General features: G+C 42.7%; 1 protein-coding gene across 1 annotated transcript in view; it reads right to left on the bottom strand.

Moving 5' to 3' along the window:
* The window catches only part of C17H4orf51 (chromosome 17 C4orf51 homolog), a 50226-nt gene that overhangs the window by 14137 nt on the left and 11526 nt on the right, over positions 1–24563 (bottom strand). The window contains exons 3-6 of the mRNA XM_027567455.1: positions 9711–9769; positions 7242–7305; positions 6300–6373; positions 3874–4041 (exon numbers count right to left, since the gene is read on the bottom strand). Of these exons, the coding sequence (XP_027423256.1) occupies positions 3937–4041; positions 6300–6373; positions 7242–7305; positions 9711–9769 (302 nt within the window). The 3' untranslated portion in view covers positions 3874–3936. The remainder of the gene's footprint in view (positions 1–3873; positions 4042–6299; positions 6374–7241; positions 7306–9710; positions 9770–24563) is intronic.

Raw genomic sequence — 24563 nt, 5'->3', positions numbered from 1 at the left:
CCTATCTGGGGAGGCTGAGGCTGCCATGTATGGCCCTTGCCCACCCACCTCTCCGGGTAAGTTGGAGCTCTTTGCCAGGACAGCCTGAGTCATAAAACTCAGCACATTCTTTAGGCGTTGGATAGTCTTTCCTTGTTATTACTTCGCTTTTGTTTTATGTAGCACCTGGTTTCATTTTAAAAATCCAAATAAAAATCTCATGGATGGGGCTCGGGTGGGCTGGGGGGTTAGGAAGGAAGGAAAAAGAGAAAGAAAGGCGTGAAGCCTAGGTTAAGGGACGGAAGAAAGGGCTGGAACTCCCCAAATATGCAAGACCCAGGCAGGACAGGGAGTTAGCTGCAGGGCAAAAGGCAGGAGAGAGAGAGAAACATGGAGAATGTGTTACGATTGAGCTGAATTTGATGACTCCTTTTTCTGTCCATGATAAAGCACTTGATGTCCAAGTCTTTCCCCACATTAGGCCCCAGTTCTGAGTTAGTCCTTTACTCATGAGCCATGTGGATTGTCCCTAAACCCTACACTTTGGGAGTTTCCTCAATAAACTGACAGACTTATTCATGATGAATTCCAAGGAACTTTTCAGTTACAACACTGTGATTCCACAAACCAATCAGCTCCCTTTTTTCTTAGACCACAAAGCCCAACCCCAATTAAGGGACTATTTTTCCAAAAGCTAACATTTTTTTTTTGGTCTTTGTGGGAGGGGGAGGGGGGTGGTAGAGGAATGGAGCCCAGCAAAGGAGACGGTGTAGACCCAACCATATAAATGTTGCTGGTTAAACTGAATTTCTGTGGCCAGGTTCGTCTGCAAAATCATCTCTAAAACTGTTCACATCGGGTTTTTTAAAGAGTGCTGTTCTAATAAGCTATGCCTGCATACAGAAAAAAGAAAAAAACCCACAGATACTGAAAGAATGAATAATACCTATTGACACAGAGAATTGTATTTCCTTGGAGTAGTAAAACATTAATTAAAGTGTAAGACCAGGAGCATTAGGCAATTAGACCTTCATGACAAATGGAGTATTTCCTGTCATATCAGTAAACAAGGAAGTAACAGTCATCAGGATCACAGCCCTCCAACATAAGCCCTGAGGGTACTCCAGAAGGAGACCTGGCAGCCATTAGGCTATAGCCACTCCCAAGGATGCTCAGGATGTAAAAAAATACACAAGATATTGGCCCCACATGGCTGAGATGCAATTGAAAGGAATAATTTCAGTGAGCCCAAAACTAAGATCATGGCATCCAGTCCCATCACTTCATGGCAAACAGAAGGAGAAATAGTGGAAACAGTGGCAGACTTTATTTTCCTGGACTCCAAAATTACTTCGGACAGTGACTGCAGCCAGGAAATGAAAAGACACTTGCTCCTTGGAAGAAAAGCTATGACCAACCCAGACAGCATATTAAAAGGCAGAGACATCACTTTGCCAACAAAAGTCCATATAGTCAAAGTTATGGTTTTTCTAGTAGGCCTGTACAGTTGCGAGAGATGTACCATAAAGAAGGCTAACCACTGAAGAAATGATGCTTCTGAATTGTGGTGCTGGATGCTAGTGGTAAAAACTGCCTGTCAATGCAAGAGATAGAAGAGATGCATGTTGGGTCCCTGGGTCAGGAAGATCCCCTGAAGGAGGGCATGGCAACCCACTCCAATATTTTTGCCCTGAGAATCCCCATGGACAGAGGAGCCTGGTGAGCTACAGTCCAAAGGGTCGCAGAGAGTCAGACATGACTGAAGCGACTTAACACTCACGCACACTGGAAAAGAACCGAGAGTCTCTTGGACAGCAAGGAGATCAAACTAATCAATCCTAAAGGAAATCAACACTGAATATTCTTTGGAGGGACTGATCCTAAAGCTGAAGCTCCAATTCTTTGGCCACCTGATGTGAAGAGCTGACTCACTGGAGATGACCCTGATGCTGCGAAAGATTGAGGGCAAGAGGAGAAGGAGTGTCAGAGGATGAGATGGTTGGATGGCATCATCAACTCAATGGACATGAATGTGAACAAACTCTGGGAGATAGTGAAAGGTTAGCCTGGCGTGCTGCAGTCTACCGGGTCTCAGAGTTGGACATGACTTTGCAACTGAACAGTAACAACAGATTCATGCATCTTCCCATCATAGAAAAGCACTAAATTCCTTAACTTGGGATATCTGGTTTTCTTTAATTAACAATAATCATTTGATAGTTAGACTACTGCCCTTTGCTATAAAACTTCGTATAACCTGGCTCCTTCCCTCGCCTCTTCTGAGCAATTCTCACTGTGTCACTTGACATGCTGTCTCCTGGGCTTGAAGTCTTTACATTGCCCACCAAATAAAATATAACACTCAATTTTTAAATTGTGAATATTCTTTAAATCTGGAGAAGGAAATGGCAACCCACTCCAGTATTCTTGCCTGGAGAATCCAAGGGACAGAGGAGCCTGGTGGGCTGCTGTCTATGGGGTCGCACAAAGTCGGACACGACTGAAGCGACTTAGCAGCAGCATAAGCATTCTTTAAGTCGACATTCAACAGAGGCCTTTACCTCCCTCTGCTCAAGAGCTTCTCCATGAAGCTGGCCAAGGCAAAAATCCTGGAGGTTTCTGAGTGGCTCCAAGGCAGCAGTTTTAAAGCAGTTTGGCGCCCTTAATGGAAACCATACGAAGGGATCCTGGGAATCAGACCAGAAGGCTTTCGGGGATAGTACTTAGCCTAACCTGGGCTAAAGAACAAAAATAACCACTAGGAGGTTTGGGAAGGTTTGGGAGGTTTGGGAGAGGGACGAGGTAGAGGTGGTGGTACGACTTTTAATTGCCTTTTCTATTTAACAGAAACCATGTGGAGAAGGTCTGTTTGCTAAACGGGAGTAAACCCGGCAGCAGGCAGAGAGCAGGCTAGGGGCGTGCGGAGGAAGAGGGGTAGGGGGCAGCTACTTCCATAACCACACGAGATTCAGCTTCCCCCTCGGTGGGACAGCAGTCGCCGGGGCCCTTGGCTCCCAGGACAGCGGCGATGGCTTCCCCCGCATAGTGTCTCCGCAGGGGTGACCTCCCTCTAGGGCGCTCGGCAGAGGCACAGGCTGGGGCGGCGGGGTCGTGGGCAGTGCGGGGCGGGGTGAGGGACTGGCACATCGAGCCCGGGTGGGGCCAGAGGGGGCGTTGGGAATGCAGTGGAGGAGGGTCGTAGAACTGGAGGAGGAGGAGCCGGAGAAGGCGACGGATCTCGGCACGGAGGAGGAGGAGGATCTTGGAGGGAGGGGGCTGACCTGGAGAGGAGGAGAGGCGAGAGAGAGGCGGAACTCAGCCCGAGGAACTCCGAGAGGAAGACCGCGGTGGGGCGGGGCTGGGGCTGAGATGTGGGCGGGGCGGGATGTGGGCGGGGCTTGTGGGACGCGAGGCCGCTCTGCAGGGAAGAGAAAGGCCGCGATTCGCTCCGCCCCCAGATCTCGCCCCCGCAACGCCGCCAGCCGCCCCCTCCCGCCAACTTGCTTCTCCGCGGCCCCTCGCGGGGAAGGAAGCTGGTTGTGCGAGGCTTGCTGTACGAGGCTGCGGCTCTGGCGACGATTGCTCTGAATACAAAAGAGCCTTTCTCACGCCCTTGCGCCCTTCCCCGCCTGGGGCGCCCAGATGGACGGCACTGGCTCCTTGGACGCTAGAGCCGACAGCTGTCGGGGCCACACCACCATTTCTGTGGTTCTTGCCGAGAAGCCTGCTTCCAAGTCTTTACAGAAAAGTTTAATGATCAGTATAATGATAACTTTGGTCCCCTCTTCCAGTTTGAGAGAAAAAACAAATTGAGGGATGAAGGCTTTTGATGTCCGGGAAATGCCCAAGAAAACCAACCTGCCTAGGTCCGTGTCTTCCCGGGCCCACTCATACCTCCAAGTCGTTAATAAAGCAGGCTCAAAGCCGCCAACTTTGTGGCTTCGCTTTCCAACTCAGCTAAACGAATGACGAGAATGGTCCTTTCCGAGTATAAACGACTTGATCAGCTTCTGAGCCTCCAGATGAACTAGTCTTGCTTATAGAATCACTTGGTTCACGAAACTGGGGGGAAAAAAAATGGCCCAGTTGTCAGCACTCGCCCATCCGCTAAGGTTAGTTTTTGCACAGTTGGGAATTAAATTGCCAAGACATCGATGACGAGCAGAAATTGGGATTGTTCCAGCATTTTCTTCCATCTCCTTTAATTTGTCTATTTCATATATCGTGTCTGTGTCAGGAAGGCCAGATCAATAAGCAGGAGAGGAAAGGGGGGCAAGAACTCTTAGAATCAATAACCGAATCATTGATCTCTTGGAATCAATAACGGCACCCGTTCACTGCTGCTGCTGCTGCTGCCCTTTAATCATCCTTTAGCGGTAAGAGTATTTCCCCTGTCTTCCCTACCATCCTTTTAGTCCAGATAGCCCTGGGTGTGGATTTCTCTACTTTCCAGTGTTACAGCATGAACTTCTTGAAGATAGAACCCAGAAATATAAATATTTAGACGATGGCTACCAAGCAAATACTTTTTAAAGTGAAAATATCGTTAATGATGGTTGAAATTTTCATTCAGTCCTTACTTGCTACGGATGAAGATCATAATATAAAAATTGATTTTGCTTTATTATATAAGTTAAAAATGGTGATTTCTTTTATTCAGAATTTTAGGCCCAAGGCTTCCCAAACAAGGAGCCCGTGTTAATTGTGTGGGGTGTGCCCGTGTGTGTTGTACTTTCAGCTTCTTGTTGCACCATAAAAACAAGAGCAGGATGTAATGTCATTAATTTGTCGGGAATTGTTGACTTAAAAGAGGCTACTGTGAGTATAGAACATTCACTTTAGGGGAGGGAGGGCGGGGAAGCCCCTCGAAGAGACAGACAACTGTCCCCCCTGAACAGCTGCGGACACTGGCAGTGGAATGGCTTGGAACGAGTACAACTCTGTGCAGCGAGAGGGACTTATTTATTTAACAATAGTTAATGATTCTCCCAGGCAACTCCCAGGAGGCCAGCTCGCAGTAAACACACTTTCAGGAAATCAGCTACCCTTCCTAGAAGCCTGCACCAACCCTTCAGTGAAGGGAGGTCCCTGGCTGTCTGCATAATACGACATTCAGTGGACTGCCCAGCTTCAAATGCCCCGGAATAATTCTTTCCACAGCTTACCACAGCTCTGCCCTCCTGAGCTAGGAAAGTTACCGAGTCCTAAGGCAAAAAAAAAATAAAGACAAATATGCCATTTCTGGAATACCACCATTCTAGTTACCTGGGAACCAAGTGGGCTGTTTAACCCTGTCCCGTTAGCTAAATGTATCAGATAAGCTAGTTGGTGCCCATAGACTAGCATTTTCCCAAGTGATATCTATCTATACTGTCTGTACTGGTAGTTCTTGTGATAATGTTAGGTAGTACTTGAATAACATTTTTTATTTTAATGGTCAGAGTTTTTTTTTTTCTAATATACATAACTAGCATACCAAACTGATGGTGCTATAAATATAATTACTTAGGGTGAGGCCACATTTTTTAAAGTCGATTTAAAGAGAAATTTTAATAAGCAAAAGTAATAAGATAGCGAAAGTCATTATAACTTTTTTTTTTTTAGGCCGCACTGTGAGGCATGTTGGATCTTAGTTCCCTAACCAGGTATGGAACCTGTGCCCTGTACACTAGGAACACTGGACCACCAGGGAAGTCCCTGTAACTTTTATATTAAATGAAGTAAAGTCAGTAGGGTGCTTGTAGAAACCAGTTTTTATTCTTTCTCTAGAAGTGTCTGCTAGAACTCCTATGATAGCGGAAGAATCCCATTGTCACCTCCTGCTTAAAATTACTGGTTTGGAGAAAGTCTGAGCAGGCAAGACAAAGCCTGGGCTCTAGAGACCCATGTCAGGGGGAGCAGGGCCAGTATATAGCGGGTGGCAGAATGGGCACATGACCTGGGTGGGTGGGTCCCCCAAAGGGAAGGACAGTCTGAGAACTTATTGCCTTTTTCACACGAGGTGGAATCCAGCAGATCCCTGCCGTCACTGATGAGCATTTAGACGGTACAAGAGAAGTTCCAGTCCCTCTACGCCTCTTTGAGGCTTGTTTCCAAAATAAGAGACCAACACAAGAAATGTTCATGATACTTTTGGGAAGACTGCTTATCAAAACAGTCTGTTTCCAGAGTTGTTTCTATGTGTCACGTGACTGTAAATGTTGGATTACCTTCACACCGACTCTAAACATATATACACCTCCACCCTGGAGGATACACTATGCAGAATTGTTGACACTCCCAAGGAGCCACTGTTGGGTGACAAGCAAAAAGATTCTTACGTGTTTCAGGAGCTCTCTCCTTAGAAGACTGTACTTCATCAGGCTCTTCGGTGCTGGCTTTTTAATTCTCGCATCTATCGTAGAGAGACAGACTGCTAGTGGGCTAGGTACTCATGGTAAAGTCTATTACAGTAGGAATAGATGAACTGTACTCCTGAACCATTTTTTAATCAATAGTTCCATATACACTAGGAGAAGGCAATGGCAACACACTCCAGTTACTCTTGCCTGGAAAATCCCATGGACGGAGGAGCCTGGTGGGCTGCCATCTATGGGGTCACACAGAGTCGGACACAACTGAGCGACTTCACTTTCACGTTTCACTTTCATGCATTGGAGAAGGAAATGGCAACCCACTCCAGTGTTCTTGCCTGGAGAATCCCAGGGACGGCGGAGCCTGGTGGGCTGCAGTCCATGGGGTCGCACAGACTCGGACACGACTGAAGTGACTTAGCAGCAGCAGCCATACACACTGCCTACTTCACACACACACACTACCCACCTTCCCTCATCCGCAACTTCTGCCTCCAGCACAACCTTCTCACATGTAGTCTTTTTTGGAGCTGCTGCTGTCAAGTGGCTCTGTGGGAATTCTGTTTTTATGTCTGCATCCTACCATCCTTCCATTTAGCTTAGGAGGGGTTTGTGTGTGTGTGTTAGTCGCTCAGTCGTGTCCGACTCTTTGCGACCCCATGGTCTGTAGCCTGCCAAGCTCCTCCGTCCATGGGATTCTCCAGGCAAGAGCACGGGAGTGGATTGCCATTCCCTTCTCCAGGGAGAGGTATGTACAATGAAGTAATAAAGTGTGTGATGGGAGGAAGGAGGCAGAAATGCAAAAGGCCTTAAATGGCTTCAGACTCTGGAAGGTATGAAAATATCTGATAAAGATCATAATTAAAAGCAAAATGTGGATGTAAAGTGGTAGTTTCGGATCAGACTTACATGGTCTTTCATAACCTGGAGGAGGACGTGCTGGAGGAAAATCCCCAGACAGAATTTGGTGTGCCTTTGAAGAAGAGATGAAAACAAATATCAACCAATTTCACAACAATAGAAATTTAATCACATTCTTTTTCCACTGTTGTCCTCCCCATTCAAAAGGCACTTTGATACTGCTGTCAAAAGCCACCATAGCAAAATACTAATACTAAAATGAAAAGAAAAAATTGGAGAAAATATTTATAAAATTGGACAGCTATCCTTATATGCAAATATAACATAGCTATCCTTATATGCAAATATAACATAACTATCCTTATATGCAAATAGCTTATACAAAATAGTTAGGAAAAAGCTAAACACCCCAATAGAAAGGTGGTCAAAGGAAGTGAATACGATCGATCGTCATTGCTCATGGATTCCATTCCAAATCAATGCTTACAGTGCTTTTGAGATCATTCAAGGACATGCCCAAAGTGGCAAACAGTTGGAGTCACTCGGCATGCATGTTCTTGGTGGAGGCCCGACAAGAGCACGCTCTGCCTTCTTGTTTCAGTTCTGGTTCTGTAAACAAGTCACCCTTTTGCAGCCTATCTAGTGCCACACCTTCCGGCTTTCCGTGCGTTTTGTTAATGACCTCCCTGTTCTAAACGGCCCCCAGGTGCAGAGCTGATGTGCTGCTTAGTGTTGTTAAGTGCGAGAAGGCTGACGTGCCTTACAGAGAAAATACGATTGTTAGATAAGCTTTGTTTAGGCAGAAGTTCGGGGAAGGTGATGGCAACCCACTCCAGTGTTCTTGCCTGGAAAATCCCATGGACAGAGGAGCCTGGTGGGCTGCCGTCTATGGGGTGGCACAGAGTCGGACACGACTGAAGCGACGCAGCAGCAGCAGCAGGCACAAGTTATAATGCTGTAGGATCAATGTTAATGAACCAACAATATACGTCAAATAAGGTGCTGCTAAACAGAAACGCAAACTTAGGCATTGATCGGTTGGTGAAAATCGTATGACCAGAGGCTCACAGGAAAGAGACCCTGTATTTCTCTTAGGAGCAATAGTTCCGTATTCCCTGAGTCATGTTAGTAGACACTTTAAAAAAGATAACTACCTTGAATAATGAGAACTGACTATAATTCAAGAAAAGAGTATGAATAACTAGTAAACAGAAGATGCTCAACCTCAATGATAAAGAAATGAAAATCAAAAGAAAATTGAACTATTTTTATCAAACTAGAAAATATTAAAATTATTTTAAAAGCCAGCATTAGATAAAATATAGGAAAACAGGCACTCTTGTGAGCTGCTGTTTCATAAAACCAATGTTCTAAAAGGCAATTTGGCCATAAATCAGAATTTAAAATAAGTATGCCTTCTGACCCAATAATTCTGCCTATAGGAAAGTACTCTGAGATGATGATTGCACAATTATAAAAAATTTACATTCAAATTTACTGGTTCCCACAGAATTTGTAAGTTACAAATTTGAAAAGCCTAAATGCCCAGCAATATGGCATATTTTTAAAATGATACATCCAGTGAATAGAATATTATGTATATATTAAAATAATGATTATGTTAACAGTGAAAGAGGTCCATGAAAACCTTAAGTGATTAAAGCAGATTACAGAGGACAGTGGATCCCATCAGTGTATTCTGTGTGTATGACTGTGTCCATCTTTAAAAAACTTCTTAATTGTTTGGGCTGTGCTGGGCCCTCGTTGCTGCGTGGGCTTTGCTCCACTTGTGTTTAGCAGGGTCTCCTCTCTAGTCGTGGTGCCAAGCCTCTCATTGCCCTCACTTCTCTTGTTGAGGAGCACCAGCTCTAGGAAGGAGGGCTCCAGTGGTTGCAGCTCCCAGGTTCTAGAGCACAGGCTCAGAAGTTGTGGCACAAAGCCTTAGTTGCTCTGCGGCATGTGGGGTCTTCCTGCCTCAAGGATGGAACCCATGTCTCCTGCGTTGACTGCTGTTTTCTTTACCACAGAGCCACCAGGGAGGCCCCCTGGGAGCATCTTTATGTACACATAAGTATAGAGAGAGATATCTAAGGAAGATCACTAAAATATTAATGGTGTTCATCCCTGGGAGGAGGGGAAGGGTTTCAGGTAACTTTTCCTTTGTTTCTGTTTCTCTGTATTATTTGAAAGTTTTCAATCAGAGAAGAGCTGCTTTTGTTTTTAACTGTGGATGTAGTAATGTATAGTTATTGTCACACATGGGAAAGAGGGAAAATTCATGACTGTGAAAGAAGCAGAGAATCATCATCTCACAACTCCTGTTGGTAATCTTATATCTCCATCACCTAGAAGAAAGCTAAATGTATAATAAGCACTCAAAAATAAATGTTCCGTGAATGAATATATTAACAACTTCATTCCGCTCCAGTTTGTTTGTTTTCTAATTAATAACGACAAAGCAGTCTGCAGTCATTTAAACTCTACACGTAAACAATCAGTGAGAAATGTTGGACTCACCACTCCATGCTTGACAATAGATGAATTTTTAAAGGAACTGCTTATATGCGGCAACAGTCCTGCATGCAAATGAAGAAGAAAAACCAGGATCAAACCCAGTGTTAGAATAAAATTTCTTACATTCCCAATTAGGCTATACCAACAAATTGTAGCTTGGTGGGCTGCCATCAATGGGGTCACACAGAGTCGGACACGACTGAAGCGACTTAGCAGCAGCAGCAGCAGCAGCAAATTGTACACACATCACTTATTTCCCTTTAGAATCTGATCAACAGAAAAGTAAGAAGACAAAGCTGTGACTAAAAGTTAACTCATATAGTTAACATTCTGGAGCTCCCAGGGTGAGTGGGTAAAAATGTTTTTATTTTTTTAACCACTTTAACATTATTTTTTTTTTAGCTTTATAATGTTATTTATTGTTTATCGGTATACAAAAAACAAACTATAAGATTTCAAACTCATGTTCTCTTAAATGTTTTCTAAATTATTCAGGCAAACAAAGAACTCATCTCATTTGTGTGTGCAAACCTAATATCCCTTAGCAAATTTTCCCAAGTTTTGTATGGTCTCAGGGTTATAATTCTGTTTGATTTTTCCAGTACCAGTAGCACAAGAGCACCCATGTCTGTGATGCCTGCCTTCTCTCACTGGCTTGCCTTTCCCTTGGTGGGCATAGACCAGCCATCCTTTACTGTCTTCGTCAAAGAAAATCCTATTGGCAACAGCCAAGAAGACATTGAAAGTATTTGAATTTACAGCTTAAAAATGTTATCAGAGTAATTCAGTTTTACATGTCCTTTGGCTTTCTCTATAAGGTTTTCTTGAAGTAAGTCTAAAATTGGGCCTGTGTTCAGTATTAATTTTCTTAAATTTTAATTTAGCTACAAAATAATTCTTTATGTCCCCTCTCCCCCATGAGAAAGAAAAATTAACCTTTTTTAAGTGTTCCTCTTTTTTCAAGATTTTAATTTTTTAGAGCAATTTTAAGTTCACAACAAAACTGAGAGAAAGATACAGAATTCCAATATACTCCCTGCCCCAACACAGGCATAGCTTTCCCATTATTGGCATTCCCCCACCAGAGTAGTAACCATTGTTGCAGCTGGTACACCGACAGTGTATTAATAACATCATAATCACCCAAAGTCCACAGTTCCCATTACAGTTCACTGTTGGTGTTGTACATTCTGTTATTGTTTAGTCTCTAAGTTGTGTCTGGCTCTTTCGTGACCCACGTGACCCCACCAGGCTCCTCTGTCCATGGAATCCTCCAGGTGAACACTGGAGTGGGCTGCCATTGCCTTCTCTGGGGGGCCTTCCCAACCCAGGGATCGAACCCACATCTCCTGCATTGGCAGATGGGTTCTTTAATCACTGAGCCACCAGGAAAGCCAGTACATTTATGGGTTTGGACAAATATATAAAGGCATGCACCCATCATTATAGTATTACACAGAGTTTTTTCACTGTCCTAAAAGTCCTCTGTGCTCTGTTTATCCATCCCTGTGTAAACTTTAGAATCACTTTGTTGATATCCACAAAATAACTTGTGGTTTTGATTGGGATTGCACCGAATCTAATTTCAATTTCTACTTGTTCATTGCTAGTATATAGGACAGCAATCAAGTTTTATATATTAACCTTGTATCTTACAATCTTCCTATAATCTTTATTAGTTCCAGGACTTTCTTTTCTTTTTGGTCAATTCTTTTAGATTGCCTACATAGGAAATTGACTCATATGTGAATGAAGAGAGTCTCGTTTTTCCTCCTCAATCTCTATACCTTTTATTTCCTTTTCTTGTCTTAATGCATTAGCTAGTACTTTCAGTATTATGTTGAAAGGAGTGGTGAGAGGAGAATCCTTGCCTTGTACCTGATCTTAGTGGGAAAGCTTTGAGCTTCTGTCATTAAATATGATGTTACCTACAGGTTTTTTGTAGATTTTTTTTAATTAAGTTGAGGAAGTTCCCATCTTTTCCTAGTTTACTAAGACTTTTTATCATGAATGGGTATTGAATTTTGTCAAAAGCTTTTTCTGAATGTATTGATATGATCATATGATTTTTTATTTAGCCTGTTGATGTGATGGATACATTGATTTCTGAATGTTGAACTAGCCTTGTATGCCTGGAATAAATTCTTCTTAGATGTGGTGTATAATTCTTTTATTTGCTAATATTTAGCTGAGGATTTATGAATCTGTGTTCATGAAATGTATTTATCTGTATATCTCTTGTAATCTCTTTGTCTGGCTTTGGTTTTAGGGTAATGCTGACCTCATAGAATGAATTAGGAAGACTTCCTTCACCTTTTGGAGAAGGCAATGGCATCCCACTCTAGCACTTTTGCCTGGGAAATCCCATGGACGGAGGAGCCTGGTAGGCTGCAGTCCATGGAGTCGCTAAGAGTCGGACACGACTGAGTGACTTCACTTTCACTTTTCACTTTCATGCATTGAAGAAGGAAATGGCAACCCACTCCAGTGTTCTTGCCTGGAGAACCCCAGGGACGGCGGAGCCTGGTGGGCTTCCGTCTATGGGGTCTCGCAGAGTCGGACACGACTAATGTGACTTAGCAGCAGTAGCAGCCTTCACCTTTTAACCTCTGAAAGAAATTGTAGAGAATTGGTATAAGTTCTTCCTTAAATGTTTGATAAAATTCACCAGTGAACCCATCTGGGCCTATTGCTTTCGGCCTGGGAAGGTTATTGATTCAATGTCTTTAATAGATATAAGCATATTCAGATTTTCTATTTTTTCTTATTGAGTTTTGACAGTTTATGTCTTCAAGGAATTGGTCCATTTCATCTTGATTATCAAATTTGTCAGCATAGAATTTTTCATAGTATTCCTTTAGTATCCTTTTTAATGTCTGTGAGCTCTGTAGTGATTTTCCTTCTTTGATTTATTTCTGATAGTAATTTATGTCCTTTCTCTACTTTTTTTTTAGTTAGCCTGTCTAGAGTCTTACTGATTTTTCTTGATTTTTTTCACAGAACCAGCTTTTTGTTTCCTTGATTTTCTCTCTTGATTTCCTATTTTCAATTTCATTGATTTCTCCTCTACTACTTATTTCTTTTCTATTGCTTACTGTGGGTTAATGTGCTCTTTCTCTTCTAGTTTCCTAAGATGGAAAGTAAATTGATTTTATATTTTTCTGATAAATCGATGAAATGCTATAAATTTCTGTCTAAGCACTGCTTTTACTGTATTACACAAATTTTAAGTTGTATTCTCATTTAGTTCAAAATATTTTTTAAATTCCTCTTGAGATTTCCTCTTTGATTCATGTGTTATTTAGAAGTATATTGTGCAATCTCCATGTATTTGGGGATTTTCCAGTAATCTTTGTTACTGATTTCTAATTTAATTCCACTGTGGTCTGAGAGCAGACATTCTATGAATGCTATTCTTTTAAATTTATTAAGGTGTATTTTATGAGCCAGAATGTGGCCTATCTTGGTGAATGTCCCATGTGAGCTTGAGAAGAATATATTTTCTATTGTTGGATGAAGTTATGTAATAGATGTTGATTATATCCAATTGATATGTGTTTGAGTTCAACTATGTCCTTACTCACTTTTTGTCTTCTAGATCTGTCTACGGAGAAAGCACTGGCACCCCACTCCAGTACTCTTGCCTGGAAAATCCCATGGACGGAGGAACCTGGTAGGCTGCAGTCCATGGGGTCTCTGAGAGTCGGACACGACTGAGCGACTTCAGTTTCCCTTTTCACTTTCATGCATTGGAGAAGGAAATGGCAACCCACTCCAGTGTTCTTGCCTGGAGAATCCCAGGGATGGGGGAGCCTGGTGGGCTGCCGTCTGTGGGGTCGCACAGAGTCGGACACGACTGAAGCGACTTAGCAGCAGCAGCAGCAGCAGCAGCAGATCTGTCTACTTCTGATAGAAAGATGTTGAAATTTCCAAACATTCTATTTCTATTTCTCCTTAAAGTTTTATCAGTTGTCGCCTCATATAGTTTGATACTCTGTTGTCTGGTACATATGTGTTAAGGATTATTATGTCTTCTTAGAGAATTAACCCCCTTATCATTATTATTTATTATTATATCATCATCATTATTATTAAATGCCCTTCTTTATTTCTGATGAATTTCCTTGCTCTGAAGTCTGTTTGTGTGAAATATAGCTATTCCTGCTTTATTTTTAATTGGTATTAACATAGTATTTTTTTCCATTTATTTACCGTTAATCTATTTGAGTGGGTTAATATATTAATTAACCCATTCAAATATATTTATTTATTTGAGTTAATATATTTAAAGTGGGTTTCTTGTAGATAACATGTGATAGGATCTTGTATTCAGATCCACTGACCTCTGTCTTTTAACTAGTGTATTTAAAGCATTGATGTTCAACATGACTGTTGGCACAGCTGGATTAACCTCTACCATATTGGTTACTGTTTTGTTTCTTGCCCTTATTCCTATTTATGACTTCCACTTTTTCTGCCTTCTGTTGCTTTAATTGAGCATTTTATATGATTCTATCTCCCTCCTTTCTTAGTATATTTATTCAGTTTTTTAAACAGCTTTTTTAGTAGCTGCAAGGAGATCCAACCAGTCCATCCTAAAGGAAATCAGTCCTGGGTGTTCATTGGAAGGACTGATGCTAAAGCTGAAACTCCAATACTTTGGCCACCTCATTCGAAGAGTTGACTCATTGGAAAAGACTCTGATGCTGGGAGGGACTGGGGGCAGGAGGAAAGGGGGACAACAGACGATGAGATGGCTGGATGGCATCGCCGACTTGATGGATGTGAGTTTGGGTGAACTCCGGGAATTGGTGATGGACAGGGAGGCCTGGCGTGCTGCGATTCATGGGGTCACAAAGAGTCAGACACGACTGAGCTGAAATGAACTGAACTAGAGTTTTCAACATATGTTTACAACTATACATTTACACCTGGAGAAGGACATGGCAACCCACTCCAATATTCTTGCCTGGAGAATCCACATGGATAGAGGAGCCTGGCAGGCTACCATCCATAGGGTCACAGTCACTAGCAAGCACATACATTTACACTATAGCACGATACAGGCATACCTTATAGTAATAAAATATTCCTATTTACTCCTTCCTTTTACTTGTATCATTTCTGTTATTCATCTCAGTTATAGAAGCATACATACGCACACATATATACATTAGACATATATATATGTCTAATGTATATATATATACATTATGTGTATATATATATGTATATGTGTATATATATGTATATATATATACATAAGCATATATTATTGAATACATTGTTACATTATTTTTTAACATTCAATACATTCAATACATTGAATACATTATGTATATATATATATGTATATATATATAATGTATATATATATACACATAAGCATATATTATTGAATACATTGTTACATTATTTTTTTAACAAACTGTTATCTGTTAGATCAATAAGAAAACTAAGTTTCATTAACTTATTCCTTCTTCAGTGCTCTTCCTTTTTATGCAGATCCAATTTCTGACCCATATTCTTTCCTTCTCTGTAAAGAACTTTTAACATTTCTTGCAAGACAGGCTTACTGGCAACAAATTCCCTCAGTTTTTGTTTGTCTGAGAAAGTATTTCTTTCTCCTTCGCTTTTCAAGGATAATTTCACAGGGCACAGAATTCTAGGTTAGTGGGTTTTTTTCTCTCACCAACATTAAACATATCACTCTACACTCTTCTAGCTTCCACGGTTTCTCAGGAGAAGCTGAATATAATTCTAATCTTGTTTCTCTATAGGTAAGGTTTTCCCCTGTGGCTTCTTTCAGAATTTTTTTCTATATCTTTTACTTTCTGTACTTAGAAAATTGTATATCTAGGTATAGGGCTTCTTTGCTTCTTTTGTTTGGTTTACATTTATCCTTCTTAATGTTCTCTGAACTTCCTGGATCTGTGGTTTGGTGTCTGACATTAATTTGTGGAAATTCTCAGCCATTATTGTTTTACATATTTTTTGTATCTCTTTCTTCTTCTTCTTCTGGTGTTCTCATTACATCTTTTATATTTGTCTCATGGTGGGTTCTGTATTTTCTGCCTTTGCTCTCCTTGTCTTTCAGTTTTGTAGGTTTATACTGAGGTAGCCTCAAGTTCAGAGTCTTTTTCCTTAAGCTGTGAGCAGTTTACTATTAAGTCCAACAAAGGCATTCTTTATTTATATTATCCTGTTTTTGATCTCTAGCATTTCTTTTCGATTCTTTCTTAAGATTTCCATCTATGTGCATGTGTGTGTGTGTGTGTGTGTGTGTAAGTGACACTAAGTCACTTCAATTGTGTCCAACTCTTTGTGACCCTATGGACTGTAGTCCTCCAGGGTCCTCTGTCCATGAGATTCTCCAGACAAGAATACTGGAGTGGGTTGCCCTGCCCCACTCCAGGTGATCTTCCTGAACCAGGAATCAAACCCATGTCTCCTATGTCTCCTCATTAGCAGGCGGGTTCTCTACCACCAGTGCCTCCAGGGAAGCCCCTATATGCACATACTGCTCATTTAATCTGTTTTATCAGAGCCTTTAGAATATTAACCATAGCTGTTTTAAATTCCTGATCTGAGAATTCCAGCATCCTGCTGTATCTGGTCCTGATGCTCTTAAACTTCAGATTGTATTTCTGCCTTTTAGCATGCTTTGTGATTTTTTTTTTTCTTGATAGAAGGACATGATGTACCAAGTAAAAGGAATTGCTGTAAATAGGACCTTAATAATGTGGTGGTAAGTTGGGGGGAGAAGAGAAGCATTCTGTAGTCCTATGATTAGGTCTCAGCCTTTTGGTGAGCCTGTGCCCCTAGACTGTGAACTTCATAAGTTTTTCTGAGTTTTTTCCTCCCATCTTAGGTGGAACAGCGTGGCTGAAGTGGGCTGGGTATTTCTCTTTTCCCACATAGAAGGGTGGAGTCGACTGGCGTTGTCAGTTTCCCTTCTCCCAGCTCAGTTAGGCCGTGCTAATACCCTGGCAGATTAGGCTCTGGTTGACGGATGTGAGTTTGAACTCTGGGAGTTGGTGATGGACAGGGAGGCCTGGCATGCTGCAGTTCATGGGATCTCGAAGAGTCGGACACGACTGAGCGACTGAACTGAACTGTCTTCTTCTGAGGGATGTGTGTGTGTGTACAATCGCTCAATATTGTCCAACTCTTTGCAGCCCCATGGGCTGTAGCCCACAAGTCTCCTCTATCCAGGGAATTCTCCAGGCAAGAATACTGGAGTGGGTAGTGATGCCCTCCTCCAGGGGATCTTCCTGACCCAGGTGGATTCTTTACCACTAGAGAGTAAAGAATACTCTGGAGTATTTCAAAATGGTTCTTTTCCCCCTCCCCCTTCGGGAAGCACAAGGGAGTTGTTCTCTGATGTTTACTGTGGGTACCTGGTCAAGTTCCTGGAGGTAAATTTCACACACTATTGTAAGGCTTACCCTACTCCTGGTCTTTCTAGAATTTTTAACTCTTAGACTTGTCTACATTGTTGACAAATTGTTGCGTTGCATTGCCTGCATGCTCAGGCTTGTCTACTCTTTGCTACATTGAGCCTCCAGCAATCTGTCAGTTTCTGTTCAAATATTCCAACCCTCACACTGGTTCCTGTGGGGGGTTTCACCTGCGAGCCTCTGCTCTGGTAAGCTGTGACTCTTTGTATTCATCTCTCTCTTCAATCTTGGGAACGGTGGTTAGCTCTGGGTCATCACCTCCCTTATAGATCCAAGACAGTTGTTGATTTTTCAGTCTTTTCATCCTTTTACCTTTTGTTAGGATGGAGTAGACTCTTTCAAGTACATTAGGTACAGAAATGGACGCCAGAAGTCAGGGTAAACTTATGCCTGAAGCATCCTTCTGTGTCCACACAACTTATACTCTTAGAATCAGAGGGAACACCAAGACTATGCTAAAATTCTAAAGCTATAAATTTTTCTCAAGGTCTGAAGAAGCTCTAGTGTACTTTTAATAATTTTCTTGAGGTATAACTTACATGTCATAAAACCGACCCAACCAGTTGAATGATTTCAAGTAAACTTAAAAAGTTATACAACCATCATCATAATACTATAAATTAGTATTAGAGCATTTACATTACCCCAATAAGATCCCTCATGCCCGTTTATGGCTAACGTCCTTTCCTACCTTCAGACACAGAAAACCACTAGCTTACTTTATCTATAGGTTTGCCTTTATTGGATATTTCATATAAGTGGAATCATACACTATATGATCTTATGTGCCTACCTTCTTTTATGTAGCATAATGTTTTTGAGATTCATCCGCCTTCCATATTTTGTTCTTTTCACTGATGGATAGCACTCCATTGTGTAAATAAAACAAATTTCGTTATCCATTCACCAACTGATGGATGTCAGGATTCTTTCCAATTCTCACTATTACAGATAGTACTGTAGTGAGTATTCTTGTGCAAATCTTTGTGTAGACATATGTTTTCATTTCTCTTAAGTGAGTACCTGGGTTTCCCAGGTGGTGCTAACGATAAAGAACTCCCTGCCAATGCAGGAGACAGAAGAGACGTGGATTTGATCCCTGAGTTGGGGAGATCCCCTGGAGGAGGGCATGGCAACCCACTCCAGTATTCTTGTCTGGAGAATCCCATGGACAGAGAAGCCCGGTGGGCTACAGTTCATGGGGTTGCAGAGAGTTGGACACGACTGAAGCGACTTAGCACACACACAAGTGTGTACCTAGGTATGGAATTGCTGGATCCTATTGTAAATTTATGTTTAACTTTTAAAGAAACTGTCAAGGTGTTTTCCAAAGTATCTGTGCTAACTTTTTATTCTCCCCAGCAATGAATGAAGGTTCTGGTTTCTCTACATCCTGGCCCACATTTGTTATTTTCTATCTTTGTGATTATAGCCATTGTTGGACTACAAGGAGATCCAACCAGTCCATCCTAAAGGAGATCAGTCCTGGGTATTCATTGGAAGGACTGATGTTGAAGCTGAAACTCCAATACTTTGGCCACCTGATGTGAAGAGCTGATTCATTTGAAAAGACCCTGATGCTGGGAAAGATTGAGGGCGGGAGGAGAAGGGGACGATGGAGGATGAGATGGTTGGATGGCATCACCGACACAATGGACATGAGTTTGGGTGAACTCCGGGAGTTGGTGATGGACAGGGAAGCCTGGCATGCTGCAGTTCATGGGGTCTCAAAGAGTCAGACATGACTGAGCAACTGAACTGAACTGAACAGATGTAAGGAAGTATGTCATTGTGTTTTAATTTGCATTTTGCTAATGACTAATCATGTTGATTTCTCTCGACTATTTTGATTAAAAAAGTAAGGAAAAAATTAAATTTGATTAAAAATAAATAAAAATTGATTTAAAAAGGAGAAGGGTGTCAGTTTGGCATAATATGATGGGGTCTGGTCACCAGGGATGAGTCAAGGAAGAGGAGTAGCATTTGGCAGATACTCATTATCTGCGCTGTTTTATGGTGGTAAACTTTTAAAGCAGGATATCCTAAGCTAAAATCAATGAGTTCAATAATTATCTACCTAAATTCAAGAAAAAACCACTTTTTCACAGTGACAGTTAGAGCAGGTAGATACGAAGTTTATCTTGCACAATTAACTCTGATTATTGGAGAAGGCAATGGCACCCCACTCCAGTACTCTTGCCTGGAAAATCCCATGGATGGAGCAGCCTGGTAGGCTGCAGTCCATGGGGTCACTGAGAATAGGACACGACTGAGCGTCTTCACTTTGACTTTTCACTTTCATGCATCGGAGAAGGAAATGGCAACCCACTCCAGTGTTCTTGCCTGGAGAATCCCAGGGACGGGGGAGCCTGGTGGGCTGCCGTCTGTGGGGTCGCACAGTCGGACACGACTGGAGCGACTTAGCAGCAGCAGCAGCAGTCCTGTAAATCCCTGGCCTTTCAAAGCTCTGTAAGACTTCTGTAAATCCATAGGCCTGCCAGAGGCTTTCACTAGTTTTTGTCACCCTTCCTTTCAAAAATTATATAAGAGAATCATTAATTAGCAAGTTATATGATTTTAAAAAATAAAAATTTTATAGAAAGTGATTTTGAGGCATTTGATAGATTATGGGGGGAAATGGGGATTAGAATTTGTGCTGGACCGCTGTATGAGGGATATGTTGGGACTTTATGCCCATCTTTTAGCCAAACTTGTACATTTTTCTCATCGAGCTAGAAACAGTTCTCATTTTCTTCGGTCTGTTTGTGGAGAAGAATACCAACAAGCTCGCATATGCTGGTGTATGTATGGTCTGCTGATTTTTGTCTTTGCAAGCTAACAGTTGACAAAATAGAGCCCACGGTTCAACATGACCCTGGCAGTTTCAGCTGACCTTTCAATTAAGGACATTCAACATTCCCCTAAATTGCCAGCGTGTATCCGCCTCCCTGCTTCCACTTCCTAGTCCTAGAACTGTAACCAAATTGGGCAGTTTTGTTGATGAAACTAACAATCTCACTAACTGCCAGCAAATTCTATCTTACTATTAGGTCCATAAATCTTGTGCCAACTCTGATGGAATGCTACAGGTATATGGTTTTAAAAATAAGTTACCAAGAAAGCAAGTGTGGGTTTATGAGCACCTGCTCTTGTGGAATCTCAAGTTTGGAAACATTCTGGGTCTTCTAATCATGGAGTCCTCTACTAAGTGCTATGACAGAACAGCTCTCAGGTGTATTTGTGATTCTGTTTTCCTTTCTTAGATTTGGGGATCATGTGATCTTTGACCTACCCATCCCCGTGTTCCTTGAAACTTCGAGTTCCTTAAAATGAAGCTTCATGAACACAAAACATAATGTTGGAAAGTAAAGAAAAAATTGTTTTTAACCTTTTCTGAGTGCTGTGGTCTTAAACTGTATGCATACAAAAGAGGAGAATTTAGATAAAAGATTAAAAGCACTTAACAACCCAGAGTCTGTGGACACCCTGGAGAGATCTAAGATGTATGCATTGGTGGCTTGTAGAAGTGTCTTGATGGATATTTTTCTGAAGATAGAGCCTAGAGCTTTCATCAGACTTCTCAAAGTGTCTCAATGTCTTAAAGAGAGAATTGCCAACCGTGGGGATGGATGACAGAGTGAATCTTTTCCTGACAGACTATTAAGAATAAGGCATTTAGTGTTCTGAACATTAGGTGAGAATATCCTATCAATATGAAGTTTCTTGCATGTAATAACAGTACTATGGTTATATAAGATAATAATATTATGGTTATTAGCAAATAGTACTTGGAGAAGGCAATGGGGTCGCTAAGAGTCAGACACGACTGAGTGACTTCACTTTCACTTTTCACTTTCATGCATTGGAGAAGGAAATGACAACCCACTCCAGTGTCCTTGCCTGGAGAACCCCAGGGACGGGGGAGCCTGGTGGGCTGCTGTCTATGGGGTCACACAGAATGGGACACGACTGAAGCAACTTAGCAGCAGCAGCAGCAGCAAATAGTATTATGGTTATAAGCAAACACTGTTGCTTCTAGAGGTACATGCTGAAGTGTTTAAGGATATACTGTTACTATGCCTGAAAATTTACTGTCAATAGTTCTGCAGAGTATTACATACAAGTATCAATAAGGAGAGACTGAGATAAAACTATATGTTAACAAATGTGGCAAAATGTTAACAATTGGTGAATCTAGGCAGGGAGTAGGCAAATACTGGTTCTACTATTCCTTCAACTTTTCTATGAATTAAAAAATTCATAAAGGATAAAGGAATAAGGCATTCATTTATCTGCTCAATTTCATAATGATAGACAAAGTGCTATTATCATATTTCATAGATGACTAAAACCAGGAAGAAAAAGATTCGGAAAACCAGGCAGCACCATCTCAAATTACACTAAGGCCATAACCAAGAACAGACGTAAAAACGATGCCTTCTCCCCATCTTCTCCCCACATACTTGTAGCCCATCCCATAGGGAGGTCCATGGTTTGTTCACAGAAGCCCACTGAAATCACTGCAATGCCTGTGCGTTGGTGCTCAGTCATGTCCGACTCTCTGTGACCCCATGGACTGTATGTAGCCCATCAGTCTCCTCTCTCCACGGGATTCTCCGGGCAAGAAGACTGGAGTGGGTTGCCATTTCCTTCTCCAGGGGATCTTCCCCAACCAAGGATCAAACCAGGGTCTTCTGCATCTTCTGTGCTGGTAGGCGGATTCTTTACCACTGCGCCACCTGGGAAGCTTACTGTTGTGCTCTCTTTTCCTCGTGGAGGTTATGCTTGAACAGTAAAGTATGCAGGGTAACAGATGGCATTTTGTGACCTTCTTAATAACAGGCTTAGCTGCCAATGTTCCCTTGTGTCCAGTCTCTGCAGGGAATTTGGACGCCGTTGCCTTACACTTGAATCTTTCCTGGCAAACACTTTTAACCATTTATTAGACTGTTTTCTAATTTCAAATTGAGCAAAACAAAATCCCGAACACCTGAAAGGGACGGTGGTAGCTCCTGGGTCTGGGGACGTGTCCTGGGATTCGTTGGGGTGTGCTGGCCATCAGCTGGTGTACCTGGCATTTTTTAGTGTGGGGAGGACCTCAGTCCCAGGCACACTGCTTTCCAGGCTGTCTAGATTTATGGGGTAGCCAACACAAGCTTTTTTCTTTCTGTAGTTTAAAAGAAACATATGCACTTCCCACGGCCAGGCATATGAATTAGCCAGATAAATGAGGTCCTGGCATTAGCAGATTCTCTGCCGTGACCGCCCACGCTGGGAGTGAGCTGGGGGACCCCGTGGCGGGGGAGGCTGGTTCTAAGGCATCTTCCTCATTCCTTGCACCCGTGGGCAGCCGCACTGTCTATGGGAGGAGGAGGAGGAGGGCAGGGATCGGGTTAACAGAGCGGCCCTGAGAGGAACCAGGGAGGACATTCGTGCTGAAGCCTGAGGCATCACCTCTATTCTCCCCCAACACAATGGACCCCCATGGCTTCTCCCTCCAGGGAGGGGAGTGGTCAGGTCAGTCCGGTTCAGGCAACTGGTGTGTGGCGAGGTGGGGGAGGGAAGGGATGGGTGGAGAAAGTGCTAGAACATTATCAGCACAGATGGTAGGAGTGGAAAGTGTGGAAACTCAGGGCGAGACAACCCAGGTGCCAGGCGCAGGATGGCATAGAGTCACAGGCAGGAGGAGACAGAAATTAGGTTTCTGTGAGGGCGAGAGGATGGCGGGTGTGTGTGGCGGGGAGGGGGGCGGGCCTTCATTCCGGGGAGGGGAAGCTCCCCTGTGCCTCTGCCTGGGATATGATGGCCTAGGAGTTAGGGAACCTGGATGAGGAGCCCTGAGTCTCCCAGGATGGCTGGGGAAGGCTGCCTGGCTTGACTGCCATCTACCCACTTACCATGCCATCTGGGGGTCAGCCTACTGCTCCTTCCCCAGGCAGACCAGCAAACCTGCTAAGGATTGCTGGATAAGCAAATCTGATAAGCCCTTACCTTACCAGCAAACCGGATAATCCTTACCAGCAAACCTGCTAAGGATTGCCGGATCCAGAAAACTGGAAAAGCCCCTCTCTTCAGGCATGTCCTAACCCATCTGCTCCCACCTTCACTCTGGGGCCCCAGCCTCCAGGAGTAAAAAGCTTTGGGAATGATCCCAAAACAGCACAAGGATGCACCATCCCTGTGACGTTATGAAAAGGAGATGGACAAAGCTTGGAAGCAAGACACCCACATCACTAAGAAAGGGCAGTCCCTTGGACACCAACGTTTCTGCTCTCTTTCGTTTCTGCTGGTCATCCCAGATCACACTCGCTAGCCCTTGCTTACAGGGCTGTGCCTGTTTCAGATTTGGGGTTTGCCTGGCTGTGCTTCCTTCCACTCATTACAGAACCTGGGTGCAGGCTGGAGCAGTGTACACAACTAAGGTGGGTGCGTGCGTGCTAAGTTGCCGCAGTCCTGTCCGACTCTTCAGCCCGTGGACTATAGCCCACGAAGCTCCTCTGTCCCTGGGATTCTCCAGGCAAGAATACTGGAGTGGGTTGCAGTGCCCTCCTCCAGGGGATCCTCCCCACCCAGGGACCAAACCTGTGTCTCTTATGTCTCCTGCATTAGCAGGTGGTTCTTTACCACCAGTGCCACCAGGGAAGCCCCTGTACAACTAAAACCACATTCAAAATGCAACAGTGCCATCTGCTATTTTTTTTACTCAATTTTTAAGGTATTTTATATGTAATACTTTAGAATCCTGCTATTAAACACACTAAAGCCTGCCACTGGAAACACAAGGTTTTGAAAGCTTGCTTCTATAAAAACTACATTATAATTTTTAAAAGTACTTTTATAAATTTCCTTTGGAAAGACAAATTCTATGTAAGAAACTGTCTCCATAAGGAAATATATTGTGGGAAAGAAAAAGTCAACCATAGAAGGTCTATAAAAACCACTGTTCAACGTACAATTAAAGGACACCTGGTTTGTGTTTAGCCCTGCCCTGGGTGCTGGAGATACAGAAACCAACAAGACAGACAAGTTCCTGCTCTCTTGAAGCTTCTGTTCTATAAGAGGAAAGATAATCAACAAGTAAACAAATATAATAATACATAGCAAACTAGGCATTAAGATGAAAATTAAAAATGGAAAGTGTGTGAAGAACTGACTTTATATATAGTGGCCAGGGAAAACTTCTCTGAAGAAGTGACATTTACATTCAAACCTGAAGCGTACAGTTCAGCAGAGCTGGGATAATGGGTTCCGGCAAAGAGAATGTGTGTGCAAAGGTCCTGAGGTAGGAAATGGCTTAGCAGTTTCAAATCCCTGAGAGAAGCCAATTAACTGGAACAGAGTGATCAAAAGCGAAAGGCATGAAATGGGAGTGGAGGATCTGATTGCAGGCGTCACA

This window comes from Bos indicus x Bos taurus, chromosome 17 (assembly GCF_003369695.1).
Source record: "Bos indicus x Bos taurus breed Angus x Brahman F1 hybrid chromosome 17, Bos_hybrid_MaternalHap_v2.0, whole genome shotgun sequence".
NCBI classification, from domain to species: domain Eukaryota; kingdom Metazoa; phylum Chordata; class Mammalia; order Artiodactyla; family Bovidae; genus Bos; species Bos indicus x Bos taurus.
Note: the sequence above shows the minus strand (reverse complement) of the source record. Positions and strands in the feature narration are given on the sequence as shown.